General features: G+C 35.6%; 1 protein-coding gene across 4 annotated transcripts in view; it reads right to left on the bottom strand.

The window, feature by feature from the left end:
* NUP54 (nucleoporin 54) overlaps window positions 1-17,524 on the bottom strand; it is a 33,150-nt gene that overhangs the window by 13,495 nt on the left and 2,131 nt on the right. For 2 of the 4 annotated variants that reach the window (XM_005555006.4, XM_005555007.3), the window contains 7 exons: window positions 15,949-16,032; window positions 15,703-15,849; window positions 7,229-7,455; window positions 5,228-5,415; window positions 3,728-3,924; window positions 2,436-2,490; window positions 1,872-1,965 (listed from right to left, as the gene is read on the bottom strand). In XM_005555006.4, the coding sequence (XP_005555063.1) occupies window positions 1,872-1,965; window positions 2,436-2,490; window positions 3,728-3,924; window positions 5,228-5,415; window positions 7,229-7,455; window positions 15,703-15,849; window positions 15,949-16,032 (992 nt within the window). The remainder of the gene's footprint in view (window positions 1-1,871; window positions 1,966-2,435; window positions 2,491-3,727; window positions 3,925-5,227; window positions 5,416-7,228; window positions 7,456-15,702; window positions 15,850-15,948; window positions 16,033-17,524) is intronic. The other 2 variants (XR_012434856.1, XR_012434857.1) reach the window with 1 other exon arrangement.

Here is a 17,524-nt window from a genome sequence, read left to right as displayed (position 1 = left end):
CAGCAACACAGATGAACTTGGAAGACATTTTGTTAAGTGAAATAAGCCATGCACAGAAAGATAAATTCTGCATGTTCTCACTCATACGTGGAAGCTACAAAAAAGCTGATTTCGTAGAAGTAGAGAGTAGAACAGTAGCTACTAGAGGTGGAGAAAGAGTAGGAGTAGGGAACTGCCAAAGGTTGCTTAACAGATACAAAGTACAGCTAGATAGGAGGATTAAGTTCCACTGTTCTACAGCGCTATAGGTAACTATAATTCACAACCATTTATTGTATTTCAAATAGCTATATAGATAAATGAATGGGGTAATGGATATGCTAATTACCCTTATTTGATCATTACACACTGTATCCATGTATTGAATTATCACAATATGCCCCGTAAATATGTAGTTATGTATCAATTAAAAATAATAATAAAAGAAAAAAGTCATTAGAGAAGATATAAAACTTACCGGGGATTAAGAGGGATATGATATAATAATAAAAGGTAAATTTGCCAAGAAAACACAACAATCCTATATAACAACAGCCCTTCAAACTATTAATACATTCTACAAACTATTAATGAAGTAAACACTGAGAAATGAAAGGAGAAAAACACAAATCCGTAAGTGTAGCTGTGAATTTCAACTCTTTTCTCAAACTAGCAGGCAGAAAAATCAACAAGAATACAGAACAGAAATGTTATCAACCAACTGGATCTCACTGACATTAATAGAAAACGTCACCTAAGAATTGCAGAACACACATTATTTTCATAGGCTCCTGGGATATAAAGCCTTAGTAAAGTTGGCCGGGCGCGGTGGCTCATGCCTGTAATCCCAGCACTTTGGAAGACTGAGGCGGGCGGATCACAAGGTCAGGACATCGAGACCACCCTGGCTAATATGGTGAAACCCCATCTCTACTAAATATACAAAAAAATTAGCTGGGCGTGGTGGTGGGAGCCTGTAGTCCCAGTTACTCGGGAGGCTGAGGCAGGAGAATGGCGTGAACCTGGGAGGTGGGGCTTGCAGTGAGCCCAGATTGCGCCACTGCACTCTAGCCTGGGCAACACAGAGAGACTCCATCTCAAAAAATAAAACAAACAAACAAACAAAAAAAACCTTAGCACAGTTAAAAGAATTGAAATCATACAAATTTCTCTGACCTTTAAGACTCTTTAAGTATTTAATTATGAAGTCTTTTTTTTGAGGAGTCTCACTCTGTCGCCCAGACTGGAGTGCAGTGGCACGATTTCTGTTCACTGTAACCTCTGCCTCCTGGGTTCAAGCAATTCTCATGCCTCAGCCTCCCAAGTTGCTGGCATTACAGGCGTGCACCATGACACCCAGCTAATTTTTGTATTTTTTAGTAGAGACCAGGTTTCACCATGTCGGCCAGGCTTCTCTTAAACTCCTGATCTCGAGTGATCCACCCACCCTGGCCTCCTAGAAAAGTCTACTTTATGAAATAAAATATTAAGTATATTTAAGCATTAAGTAATTTTAAATTTGCTTCATCAATATACAATAATATACCAAGACAATTATATGTGAACACAAAAAAACTTAATTATAACCTTCATTTTCATAAGGCCCCATAAATAATAATATGCAATCCCTGGCTGAAACTGGAAATGACAGTCTAATTAATCTACTAAGCCAAGAATTCTAAATTCATTATCATATCAAATCAGATTCATATGATTTGGGGACTTCTATCATAAAGAAGGTAGTTGCATAAAACTATAATTATTAATTTGCAGTGTATGCTACATTGTTTCCTGATTAAGATAAAATAGTAGCACATATATTAAAAAGAAATAAATGGCTATAATCCCTTTCCCTACTTCCAGGGCCAGGGAATGAAAAGCTAAATGCTTACATCTAATCTGGTTTGATGTTGCTTAGTCATCTGATCTTGAACCTTCAGTCTTCGGAGAAGTTCCTTAAAACCCACCATTGGTACAGGAATTAACCTGAAGAAATGCAGTGAACAATTTTCAGATCTTAAGCCCATTACTACAAAATACAAGAAGTTAAGGTTTTAATAACATTCACGTAATTTTACATCAACTTTCTAGGGCTCTAAGGCAGATCTATGACTATTAGATAACCATGTTACACCAAAGAGATTTTATTCAACCTCCCTATTTTACAAATGAGGAAAAACAGGTCAGTCAAAACATTACATTATTAAATGCAAATGCAATTAGATTTTTCCACTCCTAGTTAGTTTTCACTATGCTATGCTGCCTTACCATAATCTTTTTTTTTCCTTTTTGTTCTAGCTGAAGCTTTAGCTGGACTATAATCAATATTTTTTAAAGACCATGAAAATGAAAATAAACTTCTCTTATATGTAATAATTATAATTAATAGCTCATATGTTTGCTTTCCTAGTAGCAAATATTAGTTCTTAAATGAAACAAGATGAAGACATACTTACTTTTCAGAATCAGGGTTATCTACCTTGGCCTGTTCCCAGATAATAGGATCAACACCTACCACAAATAAAAAATATTTTTTCTAAAACAATTTTCTGTTTTTATAATATGTGTATGACAAAGGCTTTCCTAAAGTAAGACCCTAAACCCAAAGCTATAATGAAAAGTGACTGTCAAATATGATCATGGTAAAAATACAAATTTTTGCAGCATAAATAAAGCTCAAAAAAAGTACAGACTGAAAGGAAGTATCTATAACCTATAGGATAATAGATTAACTTCCAGAATATAGAAAGAGTTCTTAAACATCAAAAAGGAAGACAAAAAAAATCTAGAAAATGGGCAAAGGACACAAATAGGTAACTCACAAAAAATACAAATGTAGCTAATAAACATATTAAAAATAAGTATTAATTTTTAAATTAATTATTTTGTCATCAGTGGCCAGAAAAATAACATTCCTGTTATGAATGTAAATGGTAGAACTTTCCCTGGAGGGCAATTTGGCAGTATCTAACATACATAATATTGACTCAAAAATTTCATTACCAGAGATCTATTCTAAAGAAATATATACCAATGTGTTTTAAGACATGTTTACAAGGATGTTGTTAATTACTACATAGTTTGTAATAGTAAAAAGATAGAAAACAACTTAGAGGTGTTAAGTAAAGGTGTATCCTTGGAATACTATGCAATGTTTAAATATAGTAAGATTTATCTTATGTATTGACATGAAAAGTACTAACAAATACTATAAGTGAAAAAGCAAGCTGCAGATGTATATGCAGAATCCTTTTTTAAAAGATCTACATGTAAATATGCTTACATTTCAAATCACAGATAAAGGATTAAACAGAGTACCATAAATTGATAGTAGTTACTTCCGCAGAAAGGAACTAAAGGTAATCTATCACACAGTCAATCTAGTTATGCCATCCAGAATATTTTACAGTGAGAACACATTCAGGTTTTACTTGAATATTCAATGAATATGAGATAAGCTAGAAAAAAGCCAAAATTTTACTAGTAAATTACCTTTGGTTAGATGGATTATGGACTACTTTTCTTCGGTTCACTATTCCTCAAAATTTCTATTTTAATACATACATATTAGTTACATAATAAAAAACTAAATGAATACAAATATTCAAAACTATTTCCCAAATAAGTAGATATGTGATGATACTAATTTTATTAACATTAATAACCAACCAACACCTCTGAAATAGGGGGGGAGTGTTAGTTCTAAATCTTTCTCTTTTTTTTGAACTCTGTGATTCTAGAAACATACCAGCAGGAGGATTCTGTAAAAGCTGTTTGATCTGTGCAGGAGAAAGTTCTGTTCTAGTCATAGAAAGGGTTACACCAAGTTGCTGCAATTGTGTTTTTATATTGGCTTGTTCAAAATGGGCATATAGCGTTGTAGCTGGAACTCTTCTTGAAGTACCATTTGGTGAACGCTCAACAACATAAATAACAACTTCTGTCCTGAAGGAAGAATAACGAATTTATAAAATACGGAGCACAAAACTCATAGCCACAAACCTCAGCATATCATAGCATGTGATTTCAGAAGTGTAAGTTGAATTCAGACATGGTTGTTTTAGGAGGCAATTAAAATGTTTCCTTTTTTTTGTTTTTTGGAGCAAAGTTTGCTCTGGTGCCCAGGATGGAGTACAGTGGCGTGATAACTGCAGCCTCAATGTCCCAGGCTCAAGCAATCCTCCCACCTCAGCCTCCAAGTAACTGAGAGTACAGTCACACACCTGCTATGTTTAGCTTATGTGTGTGTATATACATAAAGTTCTGGGATTACAGGTATGATGAGCTGCTGTGCCCAATTGTTTTCTTCTTAAATCTTGAAAATAAAAAAGTTTTACTTAATGTAATGTTCATTTACAAATCAACCAAAATGATAAAGTTAAAATGAACCAGGTAAATAAGATAATATTTGGGATTTTTTTTTTTTTTTGAGACGGAGTCTCGCTCTGTCGCCCAGGCCAGAGTGCAGTGGCGCAATCTCGGCTCACGCCATTGTCCTGCCTCAGCCTCCCAAGTAGCTGGGACTACAGGCTCCCGCCACCACGCCCAGCTAATTTTTTTGTATTTTTAGTAGAGACGGGGTTTCACCGTGTTAGCCAGGATGGTTTTGATCTCCCGACCTCGTGATCCGCCTGTCTCAGCCTCCCAAAGTGCTGGGATTACAGGCGTTGAGCCACCGTGCCTGGACAATAAGATCATATTTATAAAGCGGTTTGCTTAGCTGCAAAATCCTATGTAAATGTTATTTATATAGAAAATTCTGTTGAAATTTATGGGTTCTCTGCAATTACAACCACGAGTAAAATCTGATTCAATTATTGCATCTCATTAATAATCATTCCTCCAAATATCCTAAAATAAATGTCTTGCCACGAACACTGAGAATTATACTTAGGTCAAGGGAAGTAAAGCAGTAATACTTATCCATGAATGAACATGAACAGTAATCAGTTAATAACATTTTCCAGTAACATCTTTATGGCTCTCAATTTGCACATATCTATGACAAATGGTCCCTTCCTGGCCTGAATGAAAATCTAGAAAATTATTAGCATCTAGTAAGTTAAAAAATCCAAATTCTTAAAAAAGCTTTTAAATAAATGTTTTTATAAATACTGAATAATCACTACCTGAGAAAAGACATTCTGCTTTGAGATTTAATTTGTGCTTTAGCAACGAAAACATTATTGATCACTCCCTTAGGACCAGAAATAAATACACAATAAACAGTATATTTATGTATACTTACTGATCATCTGGCAATGTTTTAGTGCCCTCTACATTTACAGTAAGGGTCTGGTTTCCTCCCAAAACTTTATGCAATGATTCCACCAACTGTTGTTGTTGGCTTCGAATCTCTGTTTCTTTTTTGTTGAAAACTAAAACCACTAGCCCATCTTCATCTTTATTACTGGGCATGCAACTATAACCTACTGCCTGTGGAATGACAAAATAAACAATATAAAAAATATGTACGGATCTTAAATCAAGTGTTTAATATTAACAGCTTAATATCTGCTAAAATGGGAAAAACAACTTAATGTCTGGTAATTAAGGGAATAATGATTCTTCCCAACATTTTGTGCCCTAGGAGGTCACAAAATTATAAAGAAAAACTATTTTACCCGGGAATAACATTAACCGATACAGTAAGATTAAAATTTCCCCTTTGAGAGAGTAACTAAAGAGCTTTCTCCCCTAAAACATTTTGATATTCATTATTGTTGGTTGTTTCTAAACCATATGCATGCAATTATAAAAGTGACTGTAAAAATCACCAACTAATTATCATTTATTTCACTATACAGATTGTTCCCAACTTAAGATTTTTCCATTTTATATGGTGTAAAAGCAATATGCATTCATATATACATACATGGAAACCATACATGGAATTCTGATCTTTTAGTTTTTATAAAATTATTATTATAAGATAGACTTGGTGTTAGATTATTCTGCCCAATTGTACACAGATGTAAGTGTTCTGAGCATGTTTAAAGCAGGCTAGGCTATGATGCTTGGTAGGTTAGGTGTACTAAATGCATTTCTGAATTACAATATTTTCAATTATGATGGGTTTATTGGGATGTAACCCATTACAACTTGAGGAGTATCTGTACATCTGATTCATGGAATCTTAAACTAAGTTTTAAATGTATAAAGAAGCAATTTACAAATACATACTTTTAAATCACAGTAATGACAGTCAACTTACAAATACTATAAAGAATATCTGTATCACTTTATTGGTTTATATAATACAAAACTTTATGAAACAGGATTGTATTTTTTCACATATTAATAGGACCAATTATACTTTTCTAAAGAATTGCTCTTTAGGTAGAAGCCTTTTATCCTTTTCACCACTCATCTGCAACTTTTAAAAAAGAATTTAACTCAAGTGTACATTATGCATTTTACCATGTTATACACCAACTTTATTAAATTGCTATATTCAACTTATGTCTATTATTGAATACCTCTTAGCAACTAAATACGTGTATCAAAATTTCAACTACATGCAGTCAATATACTTTTTGTTAGTGATGAGACAAAGAGTTGTTCTGCAACAAGACAGGCTGACCACTTTATTCAAGGATCCCACCCTCAGCCTTACAGTTCCAAACACAGGGTTATGTACATATTGATTAGGTTTAAGAGACCAATGTAGGCCAATATAACTTCTAAGAGGCTGAGGTATAAACTGGAATGCAATACATAATTTGTTATGGAAAATGCATTACCAAATGGACCTAAATACTCTCACTGGCTGATAAAGAGATTTTCTGAACAGACAAATGAGAAGGTTGTTTGGTAGGCAGGGAATAAGAACACAGAAAATGGGCAATACTGTTTTAATAGCTTTGGGGTTATACATGCCAAGGGGAATTCCTGTCTGCTGGTTAAGGTATACTCTCCTGGCCAATGTTAAATGAATACCACTAAATTGTAGTTTGGTGTCTCCCCTTTACAGGTGCCAAGCAAACCACTCTCCTGTTTACATTTTTTTTCTTCAGTTATAAATCACATTCTAGTCACACTTTCCTTCATTCATATTCTGGTCACCTTCAACCACACATATGTATGAAATCACTTCAATTTTATAATTTCTATATTTTCAAAATAAAAGTATAATCATACCATGTTCAAGGAGTAAAGACCCCAAGCAATTGTTATCCGGATATTAATCTAAATATATTTTCTGTTATACAAAATCTTCAACTGAAGATATAAACAGTATTAATAATACCTTAAATCGACAAAAGGGATTTTCTTGTGTGAATTCCACTGGCGGAATATTATTGTTGAAATACCCTTTTCCTGTTCCCCAAAAGGCCTGCAGTTGATTCCATTTTGCCAAAATAGCATCTCTCTCATCTCCCAATAGCGTTGGAGCAGAAAGAGCACTCGCAGTATTTATCAGCTGGTTGGACTGTGTAGGAGCTTGTGTAGGCTGACTGAAGAGACCACCTAATGCTAAAAAGGTACCCAAAATTAGTATTTAAAAACAAAACAAAACAAAACTTAATCCAGATCATAGGCATGGTAGGCAAAATAATGCCCCCGCCCCCCCACCCACAAAGATGCCCATATCCTAATCTACAGAACCTATAAATATGTTATCTTACATAGCAAAAAGGGCCTTTGTGGATGTGATTAAATTAAGCATGTTTAGATAGAGGGTTATCCTGGATTATCAGGAGGGACTCAATGTAATCATAAGATCCTCAAAAGTGGAAGAGTGAGCTCAGAGTCAAACAGATCTGAAGATGCTATGCTGTTGGCATATGGCAAGATGGAAGAAGGAGCCGCAAACCAAGAAATGCAGGAAGACTCTAAAAACTGGAAAATGCAAGAGAATGGATTCTCCCTTAGTGCCTCTAGAAGTAACACAGTACTGCCAAGAGCTTCATTTTAGCACAGTGAAATCCATTTCTGGACTTCTAATCTCTAGAAACAATAAAATAATAAACTTTTATTGTCTTAAGCCACTAAGTTTGTGGTAATTTGTTATGGCAGCAATAGGAAACTAATACACTAGGCCAAACCTTATAACGTTAAATTTGCTTTTCTAATAATATATTTTGAGACAGGGTCTCACTTTGTTGCCTAGGCTGGAGTGCAGTGGCCAGATCATGGCTCACTGCAGCCTCAACTTTCTGGGCTCAAGCAATCCTCCTGCTTCATCATCCTGAATCGCTGACACTACAGGAGTGCACCAACGTGCACCTGGTTAATTTCTTAAAATTATTTTTTGTAGAGACAGGGTCTTACTACGTTTCCCATGGTGGTCTCAAAACTTCTGAGCTCAAGAGACTCTCCTGCCTCAGCCTCCCCAAGTGCTAGGATTACAGGCATGAGCAACTGTGCCCAGCCCTAATGATGTTATCCAAATTAATTCCATTACCAGAACACAAACTGGGTCCACAATATTAAACCTACACATGAAAGAAAGAAAGGAGGGAGGGAGGGAAGCATGCATGAGGATGTAGGATGCATAAAGATGTAAGATTTTTTTAAATAACCATTATTACTGTTATATTTGTATAATAAATATAAATTGGGGGATACAAAGTCAAAGTCTAAAAATCATTGTTATATCAATACCAGCTTACTAAACATTTTCCTTTCTCTCATTATTAAAAAAATATAGTAATAACAAAAGGATTAACCATCAGTATTCTAGGCTAAAAATTTAGATGGCTGTGTAACTTTGGGCAAATCACTTAACCTCTGTGGGATACCAATTTCTCTAATGGAAAGAAGGGCCAAGTTCTTAGGGCAGATAAATATTTCCCAAAGTGTGAGATAAGTACGTCATCTTTTAACAAAGGGAGGAGCGAGTCTAAGGCTCAGAGCTTAAGGCAAAGGTATCTACCTAGAATTTATTAACACTATATTTTCTTTGTACTTAATTTCAATTACCTTTTCCTTAGAGCAAATGATACTAGTTTTCCACTTAGAGCAGCAATAAATTTTACTTTAAAATAAGTGTATTTAGTGTTTCAAAGTAAACTGATTTAAAGAAAATTCTTAAATAGTAATACAAATGGTATACAGATAAGGAGAAAACGTGAATACTAAAATGACCTGAGTTTTAAAACACTGTATTAGATATTATTTAAGTTCTCTTTCAGCTCTAAACATTGAAGGTCCATGGAGTTTCTACAGAGATAGAGAGAGACTCTTTTACTCTCCAGAAAAGTATTAATTCCCAAATGAGTATATATAAACATTGGCAAGAACTGGACTAGAACTCAGAACACCTGAATCCTGGTTTATTATAAGGTCACTTTCTATCCTTCAGCAAGAAATTCCCGGGCTTTATCTTCCTCAACTTTTAAATGACATGAATCAACTGTGATCTCTATACTGAGACATATGTAGTCAGCCTCTTTTTATACTTCACACTGAATTATGACTGTACCAGTTTACTTAAAGTTCACCAGCTGGAGGGCACTGATGAACTCAAATTACAAAATCCAATACTCTTTTCAAGACCGAATAATATTAGACTTCTTATACCTTGCGACCTTCTCAGAGCCCTCTTGCTGTTGATTATTCCTTTGGCCCCCAAAGAAAATCTTCACCTTCTGCTGAATACACATCCTCCTTGAAAGCCCTTGTCCCTTAAATTTCCTGACAATACAGTCTCTCTTGGTTTTTTATATACATAAACACATTCATTCATTCACTCACCATTAATTCATACAACAAATATTTACTGAGTACCTACTAAGTGCTCAGAGCTAAATGCTAAAGATACAGTGGTAAACAAGGTAGACAAGGTGCATTAAACAAACCGAACACATCAAACAAATATTAACAATTGTGATAAGTCCTTCAGAGAAGTACAGAGGTTCTGGGAGTACTAAATAAGGGAGCTGATCAAGCCTGAGAGAGGGGTCAAGAGAAGACAGTTCCATTAGCACTTCAGTTAGGGCCTAAAGGAAGGAGCCAGCTAAGCCATGGGGTAGGGGTAAAGGCAAGCAACATCTCTGTAGAGACAGAGAGAGGAAGATGAGTGGACAAAAGCAATAAGGAGGACTAACAATAAGGTAGGAAAAAACTAGACTAGTGTCACAGAAGTTAAGGTCTCCCACTGGCCAAATGCAACTAACTGAAACATATTTATTAAAGACCATGCATTCAAAATGGTAATTTTATGAAGTATAAGATCAAATTTTTTTAAAATCCTAACTCCTTGGATACCATAAGAAATAATGAGGCCACAAACTCATTTTTACAAAAAGTGTCCATTAAAAAGAAAATTATCCTGCCTTTACTATCTAAACTGTGTATTAGCGTGATCAAGCAGTCTTGGAGGATGAAGAAAAAGTTCCTTTTACAGAAGAAATTTCAGTGTGATAGGGAGGAAATTAGAAAATCACCATTTTGCAACCCCTAATAAGATAACGGATTGAGGCAATAATCTTCAAGGAATGAAACCATTAGGTTTCATTAGTAGTAAGTAATCTAAAGTAGTAAGATAAAAATACGCTGTCACCATCTGAACCTACTGATCAATCTTAGCATCACCATAAGTGAGATAGTCTTTCAATGTGATGTGATATGAAGCACACAGCACCACTTGCAAAATGTTCTTACCAAAAAAGCAGAATCAAGTCCCTAAAGCAAACTTTATTTACCACAATTATGAGAGATAAAGTTAAATAATATTACAAGGAAGCAGAAGAAAAATACAGAATGGGGGACATTTAACAAGACAACTGGAAAATTTATGAGGGAAAAAAACAGAATGAGGAATTCTCTACACTAAAAAGAACTTAAGGGACATGACAAGAAAATGAATGTATGGTCCATGTTTGGATCATGAATCATGATTCAAACAAACCAAATAAGAAAATACTTTTGAGACATAGGGAACTCTGATTATAGATGGGGTATTAGATACCACCAAGGAATTATTGTGGGTTGGAATGAGGTACACATTTTTAAAGAGAGAAGTATAGTAAAGCATGAAATGACATGCTTGGGATTTGCTCTCCAATATGTCAGTGATTTAAAAAAAAAAAAAGGAAAAAGGAGACAAGAACAAATGTGGCAAATTCTGACTTTTGATGACTCCAGCTGGTAGGGTTCACATCACTATTCTTTTTTTCTTTGTTAGCATTTTTCATAATTAAAGAACAGTAAGTGTTCACTGGATTTACTGAGATGATTGATGACCTTAACTTATTTGATAAAATAAAGAAACAAAAACCAGACTGGCAAATAGTTTGTGATGGGGAGGAGAGTGGTAGCTGAAGTGAATGTGAGATTAAAGTAGTTTTTTTGTTATTAATGTTTCAAGAAAAAATAAACTTTAGTTATTTATATGTGGATGAGAAGGTGAAGACTAGGGGAGGGAGTGCAGCTAGAATAATCAACAGCACACGCACCCTGAGAAGACAAGAGGTTGAGATCCCGAGTAAGGTAAAAAGAGGAAAATGCGGATAGAGGGAGAAAAAGAAATAGATTTGGTGGAGGGAAGGTGAAGGAATTGCAATAAGGAATTCTATTTTCTCTTTGTTTTTTTTGTGTTTTTTTTTTTTTTTTTTTTTTGTGAGACAGAGTCTTGCTCTGTCACCCAGGCTGGAGGTTCAGTGACACGATCTCAGCTCACTGCAACCTCTGCCTACCGGGTTTCAAGCAATTCTCGTGTCTCAGCCTCCCAAGTAACTGGGACTACAAGTGTTCACTATCATGTCTGGCTAATTTTTATATTTTTAGTGGAGATGGGTTTCACCATGTTGGCCAGGCTGGTCTCTGACCTCAGGTGATCCGCCCACCTCAGCCTCCCAAAATGCTGGGATCACAGACGTGAGCCACTGTGCTCAGCCCTATTTTGTCTTTGAAGCAGCAGTCAAGGCCATCTGCTAAAAGTAAGAACAGATAAATTTGAGATTTGAAGAGTATAAAGGTTTAAAATTACTGCTATAGAAAGCGGGAGAATAAGCTGAAAGTAGAAATTTCACAGGATTACCAGGCAACATTGAGACCTGAGGTTGGTGATCAAGAATTTAGAGAGATATTATCCGCTCTTCCATAACGTGTGATTTTTCTCAAGCACTATCTAGACAGACAGTTGGGCTTATAAAGGCTTGGGGTTTTTTCAGGCAAATGTGACAAAAACAAGGAAGTTTGGCATATTGGCAAGAGATATAGAAAATGGAAGGCCATGGAATCTAAGCTAGTTAGAATACTGAAGATAGAAAGAGCTAACAGAGCAGAAAGTATCAGTTGTCGAAAGATCCAACAGTCTTTTGAAGGATCCTATATAATCAATGCTTTGGCTTGGAAAGGACTTCTGGTGGTTGTCAGAAAAGCCAAATGTGACTTTTCCCCTTGATTCACAGGTGTTGCCAACTGAGATGAGTATAGCTGTGATTAGTAAAAGGGAGCTAATGAGTATGAGGAATACATGGACGGGCATCTCTATACTGAGAGATGACAAGCAGTGATCCTAACAATGCTGCTCAGTATTTTATGGTCAATAACCTACTTGGCTTGGGGGTACGAGATGCTGGCATTTAAGTGTTAGTGTTTCTAAGAGTTTTGTTCTAGTATTCTCCTCTTACTCTGGAATCAGGTCTCCTAAATGACATCATCCATATTCACCACTTTAAATACTACTTATGTTCTGATGGCTTTCATAAATATATACAACTACCCAGGGGACTCCTCAAACTCATTACCCACAAACATCTGCTCTTGCTTTAGTATTCTGTATCTTAGTGAAGGGCAAGGGATCCTTTAGTTATGCCATCCAGAAGCCCAAGTTACCTTTATCCAGTCATTAGCTTTTACTGATTCTGCAAGTTAAATCTCTCTCAAATTCACATTCTGTTTTTTCTCTCCACTCTTAACTGTCACTGCCTTAATTCAGGTCTTCACTATTTCCTGCTTAGATTTTGGCAACAGCTTCAGAACCCATATCTCTGCCTCCATTCCAACCCACCTATAGTCTATCTTTGTATTTCTCTAAGAGATACTTGTAAAAATCTGATTATTTTCCTGTCCAGCTTAAATCCTATAATGGTTTAGAATTGCTTAAAGGACAGCTCCTTAGTAGAATATATAAGGCATGCTAATAATCCAATTCATATCTATTTCTCTAACTCTCACCACTGACCCTAAGGTCATTTATGCATTAAAACTGCACTGATCTAGTTACTGGTCCCAAATGCATTATACTCTGCTATAAACGATGCCACGTTATTTCCTCTGCGTGGATACCCTAGAATCTCCTTGACTATGAGCAGGGATTGTGGTCTTCAACCTTGTACACCCAATACCTGACATACGATACATACAATAAATGGCTATTACATAACAAAATGAGTCCCTTCCATTTTTAAAACAGCACCAGATTCAAATTCTCATTTTCCTAACAAAACTAAATGGAACTACAGTTACTCATAGTTGGAGAGACTATTTTAAGAAACAAAGGAAACACTTCATTTTTGCTGTCCTTTCCTTAACCACTTAAATATTTCATCAAATTTTGTATTTTTGCAGGATTGTAGAAAAGATGAATGACTGGAATAATTGAAGAATAGTTCTGAGAATAGTATTCTATTATCTTCATCCTACTGTTAGGCAATCCTTGAAAGTCATGTTTCATAAGTTAATAACTAATCTTCAATGACTGAGTAGGATGAATTTTAACTAGTCAATCAAGTTACTTAAGAAAAATGAAACAAAAGTAATTTTAAGAGGCATCAGATTGGAAAAGTGAAAACAGCACTAGAAGGAGTAGTTGAATTTACGTCCCTGTAAATTCAGAGGTATACAGGTAATTCACAATCTCTCACTTTCCTCTCTTCACTCATAAAATGGGGATAACAAAAGTATTATTTCACAGGGTTCTTGTGAGGATAAGTTAATCTATACAGAACAACCCCTGGAACCTACTGCCACACCAGCTAGTATGGATGGTTAGTAAGGAAGCCATCAAAGACTAATAACCAGACTGTGTCTAAGGGACTTGGGAGCCAACTTGAAAAGGCTTGCCCCGGCCAAAGATGTAATAATTTAAGCATCAATAAGAACGGTAACTGCAATGGATTAAAAAATAGCAACTAGTTTAAAGGCTGCAGTTTCTGACATTAAAAAAAAAATTGGTAATCTTTGGAGAATGCTAGACCACCAACTGTTTATTCTGAAAACCAGTAATAAAGAGAAAGAATCAACCAAACAGATGAAGTCAAGTTTCTCCTCATAGAAGTATTTCAACAAACAAATGAATCCAGGTGAAACGGCACTATTTGTAACCCCCAATGAATTAATGGATCTAGGTAATGATCACCAATGGCTCAATGGCTGATCAGCCATCACCAATGGCTGATCACTCAAAAAAAAGATACTATATGTCTTCTGATAAAAAATATACCTATGAAATAGTCTTGCAAACAAACAACAAAACAACAAAATATATATATGTATGCCCCAGATCTAACCCAATCATCAAGAAATACAGAGAACAAAGGAATGTGTTAAACTATACCATAGGCGTGCAATCAGAAAAGTCTTGACTAAAAAACTCTCTAGGATAAACGATCTGTTTTCTTCAACAAATTAAAACATAAAAAAGAGAGGCCGGGCGCAGTGGCACACGCCTGTAATCCCAGCACTTTGGAAGGCCAAGGTGGGGAGATTGCGAGATCAGGAGTTCAGGACCAGCCTGGCCAATATTGTGAAACTCCATCTCTACTAAAAATACAAAAATTAGCTGGGCCTGTAGTCCCAGATACTCAGGAGGTTGAGGCAGAAGAATTGCTTGAACATGGGAGGTAGAGGTTGCAGTGAGCCGAGATCGTGCCACTGCACTCCAGCCTGGGCAACAGAGCGAGACTCTGTCTCCAAAAATAAAAATAAATTAAAAAGAGAGATAAAAGAAGAGCCTATAGAGATTTAAGACAGGCAAAACTAAATGCTGTTTACATACTTGAATGACAACACTATAAAGTAAGGAAATGATCACCATAAAAGCCAAGACTGCAGGTCCTCTGATGGGGAAGCGAATGGGAGGGAAACATGGTAGGCTTCTGAACTAGCTGGCCAGGGACCATCTCCTGACATAGGCAGTGGTTACAAGGCTGTTAATCTTTGTAAACTTATATATAATTTACTAAGCTGTACTTTTGTGCAGTTTCTCTATTTGTTATTTTTAACAACAAAAATTTAAATGGAATGATCCTACACACAGGAACCTTATAATTCTAACTGTGCCAATCAGTGTTCTCCCCAGCTGCTATCATATATAAACATGAAAAGCAACATTCCAAATCTTTTGGAACATATGAATAATACTTTTTTTTTTTTTGAGACGGAGTCTCGCTCTGTCTCCCGGGCTGGAGTTGCAGTGGCCGGATCTCAGCTCACTGCAAGCTCCGCCTCCCGGGTTCACGCCATTCTCCTGCCTCAGCCTCCCGAGTAGCTGGGACTACAGGCGCCGCCACCTCGCCCGGCTAGTTTTTTGTATTTTTTAGTAGAGACGGGGTTTCATCATGTTCACCAGGATGGTCTCGATCTCCTGACCTCGTGATCCACCCGTCTCGGCCTCCCAAAGTGCTGGGATTACAGGCTTGAGCCACCGCGCCCAGCTGGAACATATGAATAATTCTTATAAAAAGTCCACTCAAGTATTTTGAATGCACCCAATAATGTCAGCTAGCATCGTCACGGTTTTTTATTTGAAGCTGAAAACCTCATACTTACTAGTTTGCTGCTGCTGCTGTTGTGTATTAAATCCTCCAAATCCCAGTCCAGTTCCCAAACCGGTACCTAAACCAGTACTAGTTCCCGTTGTTGTGCCAAAACCAGTACCAAATCCAAAACCTTTGTTCTGAGTACCACCGAAGAGTCCTTTGAATGAAAAATTGGAACTTCGTAAGTTAAAAAAAAAAAACAAAAAACGACCTCTACTTCATTTACTTCTACAAATGACTTAAGATGGCCTCTTACCAGTAGTGCCTGTGTTAGTGGGGGCAGAAAAGCTGAATGCAGAACCTGCAGTTGTAGATGTTGTCCCAAATCCTCCAAACCCACCTAATTAAAAAAGAACAAAAATAGAAAGGAAGAATCTTTTGTATATATAAAGGCAACTTTTTAAAATTATAATTGCTACATATAAAATCAAAATATATTGATCTAATTTTTCCTTTCTCTACTTTCAAGATCAATTTTTTAGAAAACTATACTACCAATCGAGAAGTCAAAATGTTACAAGAAATGAACTAAGCATTTAAAATAGAAATATCACAATGTAATATATACCCTTCAATTAAAGGGGTGGTTAACAGTTACAGATGAGAAAACACATTAAGCCTATTGCCATAATTCTAAAACGACTATGTATGTACTTTTAGAGGATGTGTTGCAAATTCATATGTCTAAACAGTAAAGACTAAAGTAGACTATGTGTTTACTGACAGGTGGAACTGTTTAAAATGAATAGTTTTTTAGATCAGCAGTTCCTAAATTCCAGCAGATACAAGAAAGGTAGTTTAGTAGTGTCACATATTCCCATTTTTTACCCCAAGAGAAACAGGAAATCTGGATTTTCCATGTAAAATGTATGGGTTTTTAAACCCTAATTCAACTACTTTTTTTTTTTTTTTTTGCAAGGAATTCAAATGTTTTGAAAATAGCGTGCCAAACATATCACATTAGCAGACTCGTTGCCAGTTTGCAACCTTGGTTTTGGTGAATTTATGTCAAGATTAACTTATATTTCTACTTAGTCTCTGTGAAGACTAAGTAACTTTTCAAAGGAAGCACACCAATACACTTACCTCCATACAACAAGAATGTGTTTCTTGAAGGAAGAGATTTGATAGATAAATGGAATGCTAGCCAATCTAAAATTGTTTTGTTATTTTTGTAACTTATTGTCAGTCTTCAGCTGATTACCAAGGGTATCAAAAAGCCTTTCAAGACAAATGTTTGAACCATTAGTGTCGAATTATATTGCAGGTTTTTTGGAATCTACCTTCAATTTTATTTATTTCTGGTATACAACACAGATTCATCAATATTGCAATACAGAAAATACAAGAAAAAAATGCAACCATTTTATATTAATCACCTCATTCTGATTTGGAAAACTACTCAAGTAAGCTGCATGTTGCATGCAGGCACAACTAAATATTCTATTTACTTGTAGGTTCTACTGCAGTACTGCAAACTGTAAACATTTTCATAAAAATCACCTAAAGTACTAAGCATTGTTGTAATCTCTTTTCATTACTTTTCACTTCCACAGAATAACTATGATATAATCTGAATTGGCTTCACAATAAACACTAGTCAGTTTCTTATCATGCTCCACAACATCAAAAATGTTTTAGTAATAGCAGGTCTACAAGTATACAAAATAAAAAGTAAACAAGAACTTTTATCAGCCCTCTGCTGAAGGTTAACACATATAAAAGTAGTTAAAACATGTTACATTATCGTAACTCAAAACTTAACAGTGATAACTCCAAATGAACATGAAATCAAGCAAATACCAACAAGTTTATTTACTGTTGTTGAATTA

Source organism: Macaca fascicularis, chromosome 5 (assembly GCF_037993035.2).
Source record: "Macaca fascicularis isolate 582-1 chromosome 5, T2T-MFA8v1.1".
NCBI classification, from domain to species: Eukaryota; Metazoa; Chordata; class Mammalia; order Primates; family Cercopithecidae; genus Macaca; species Macaca fascicularis.
Note: the sequence above shows the minus strand (reverse complement) of the source record. Positions and strands in the feature narration are given on the sequence as shown.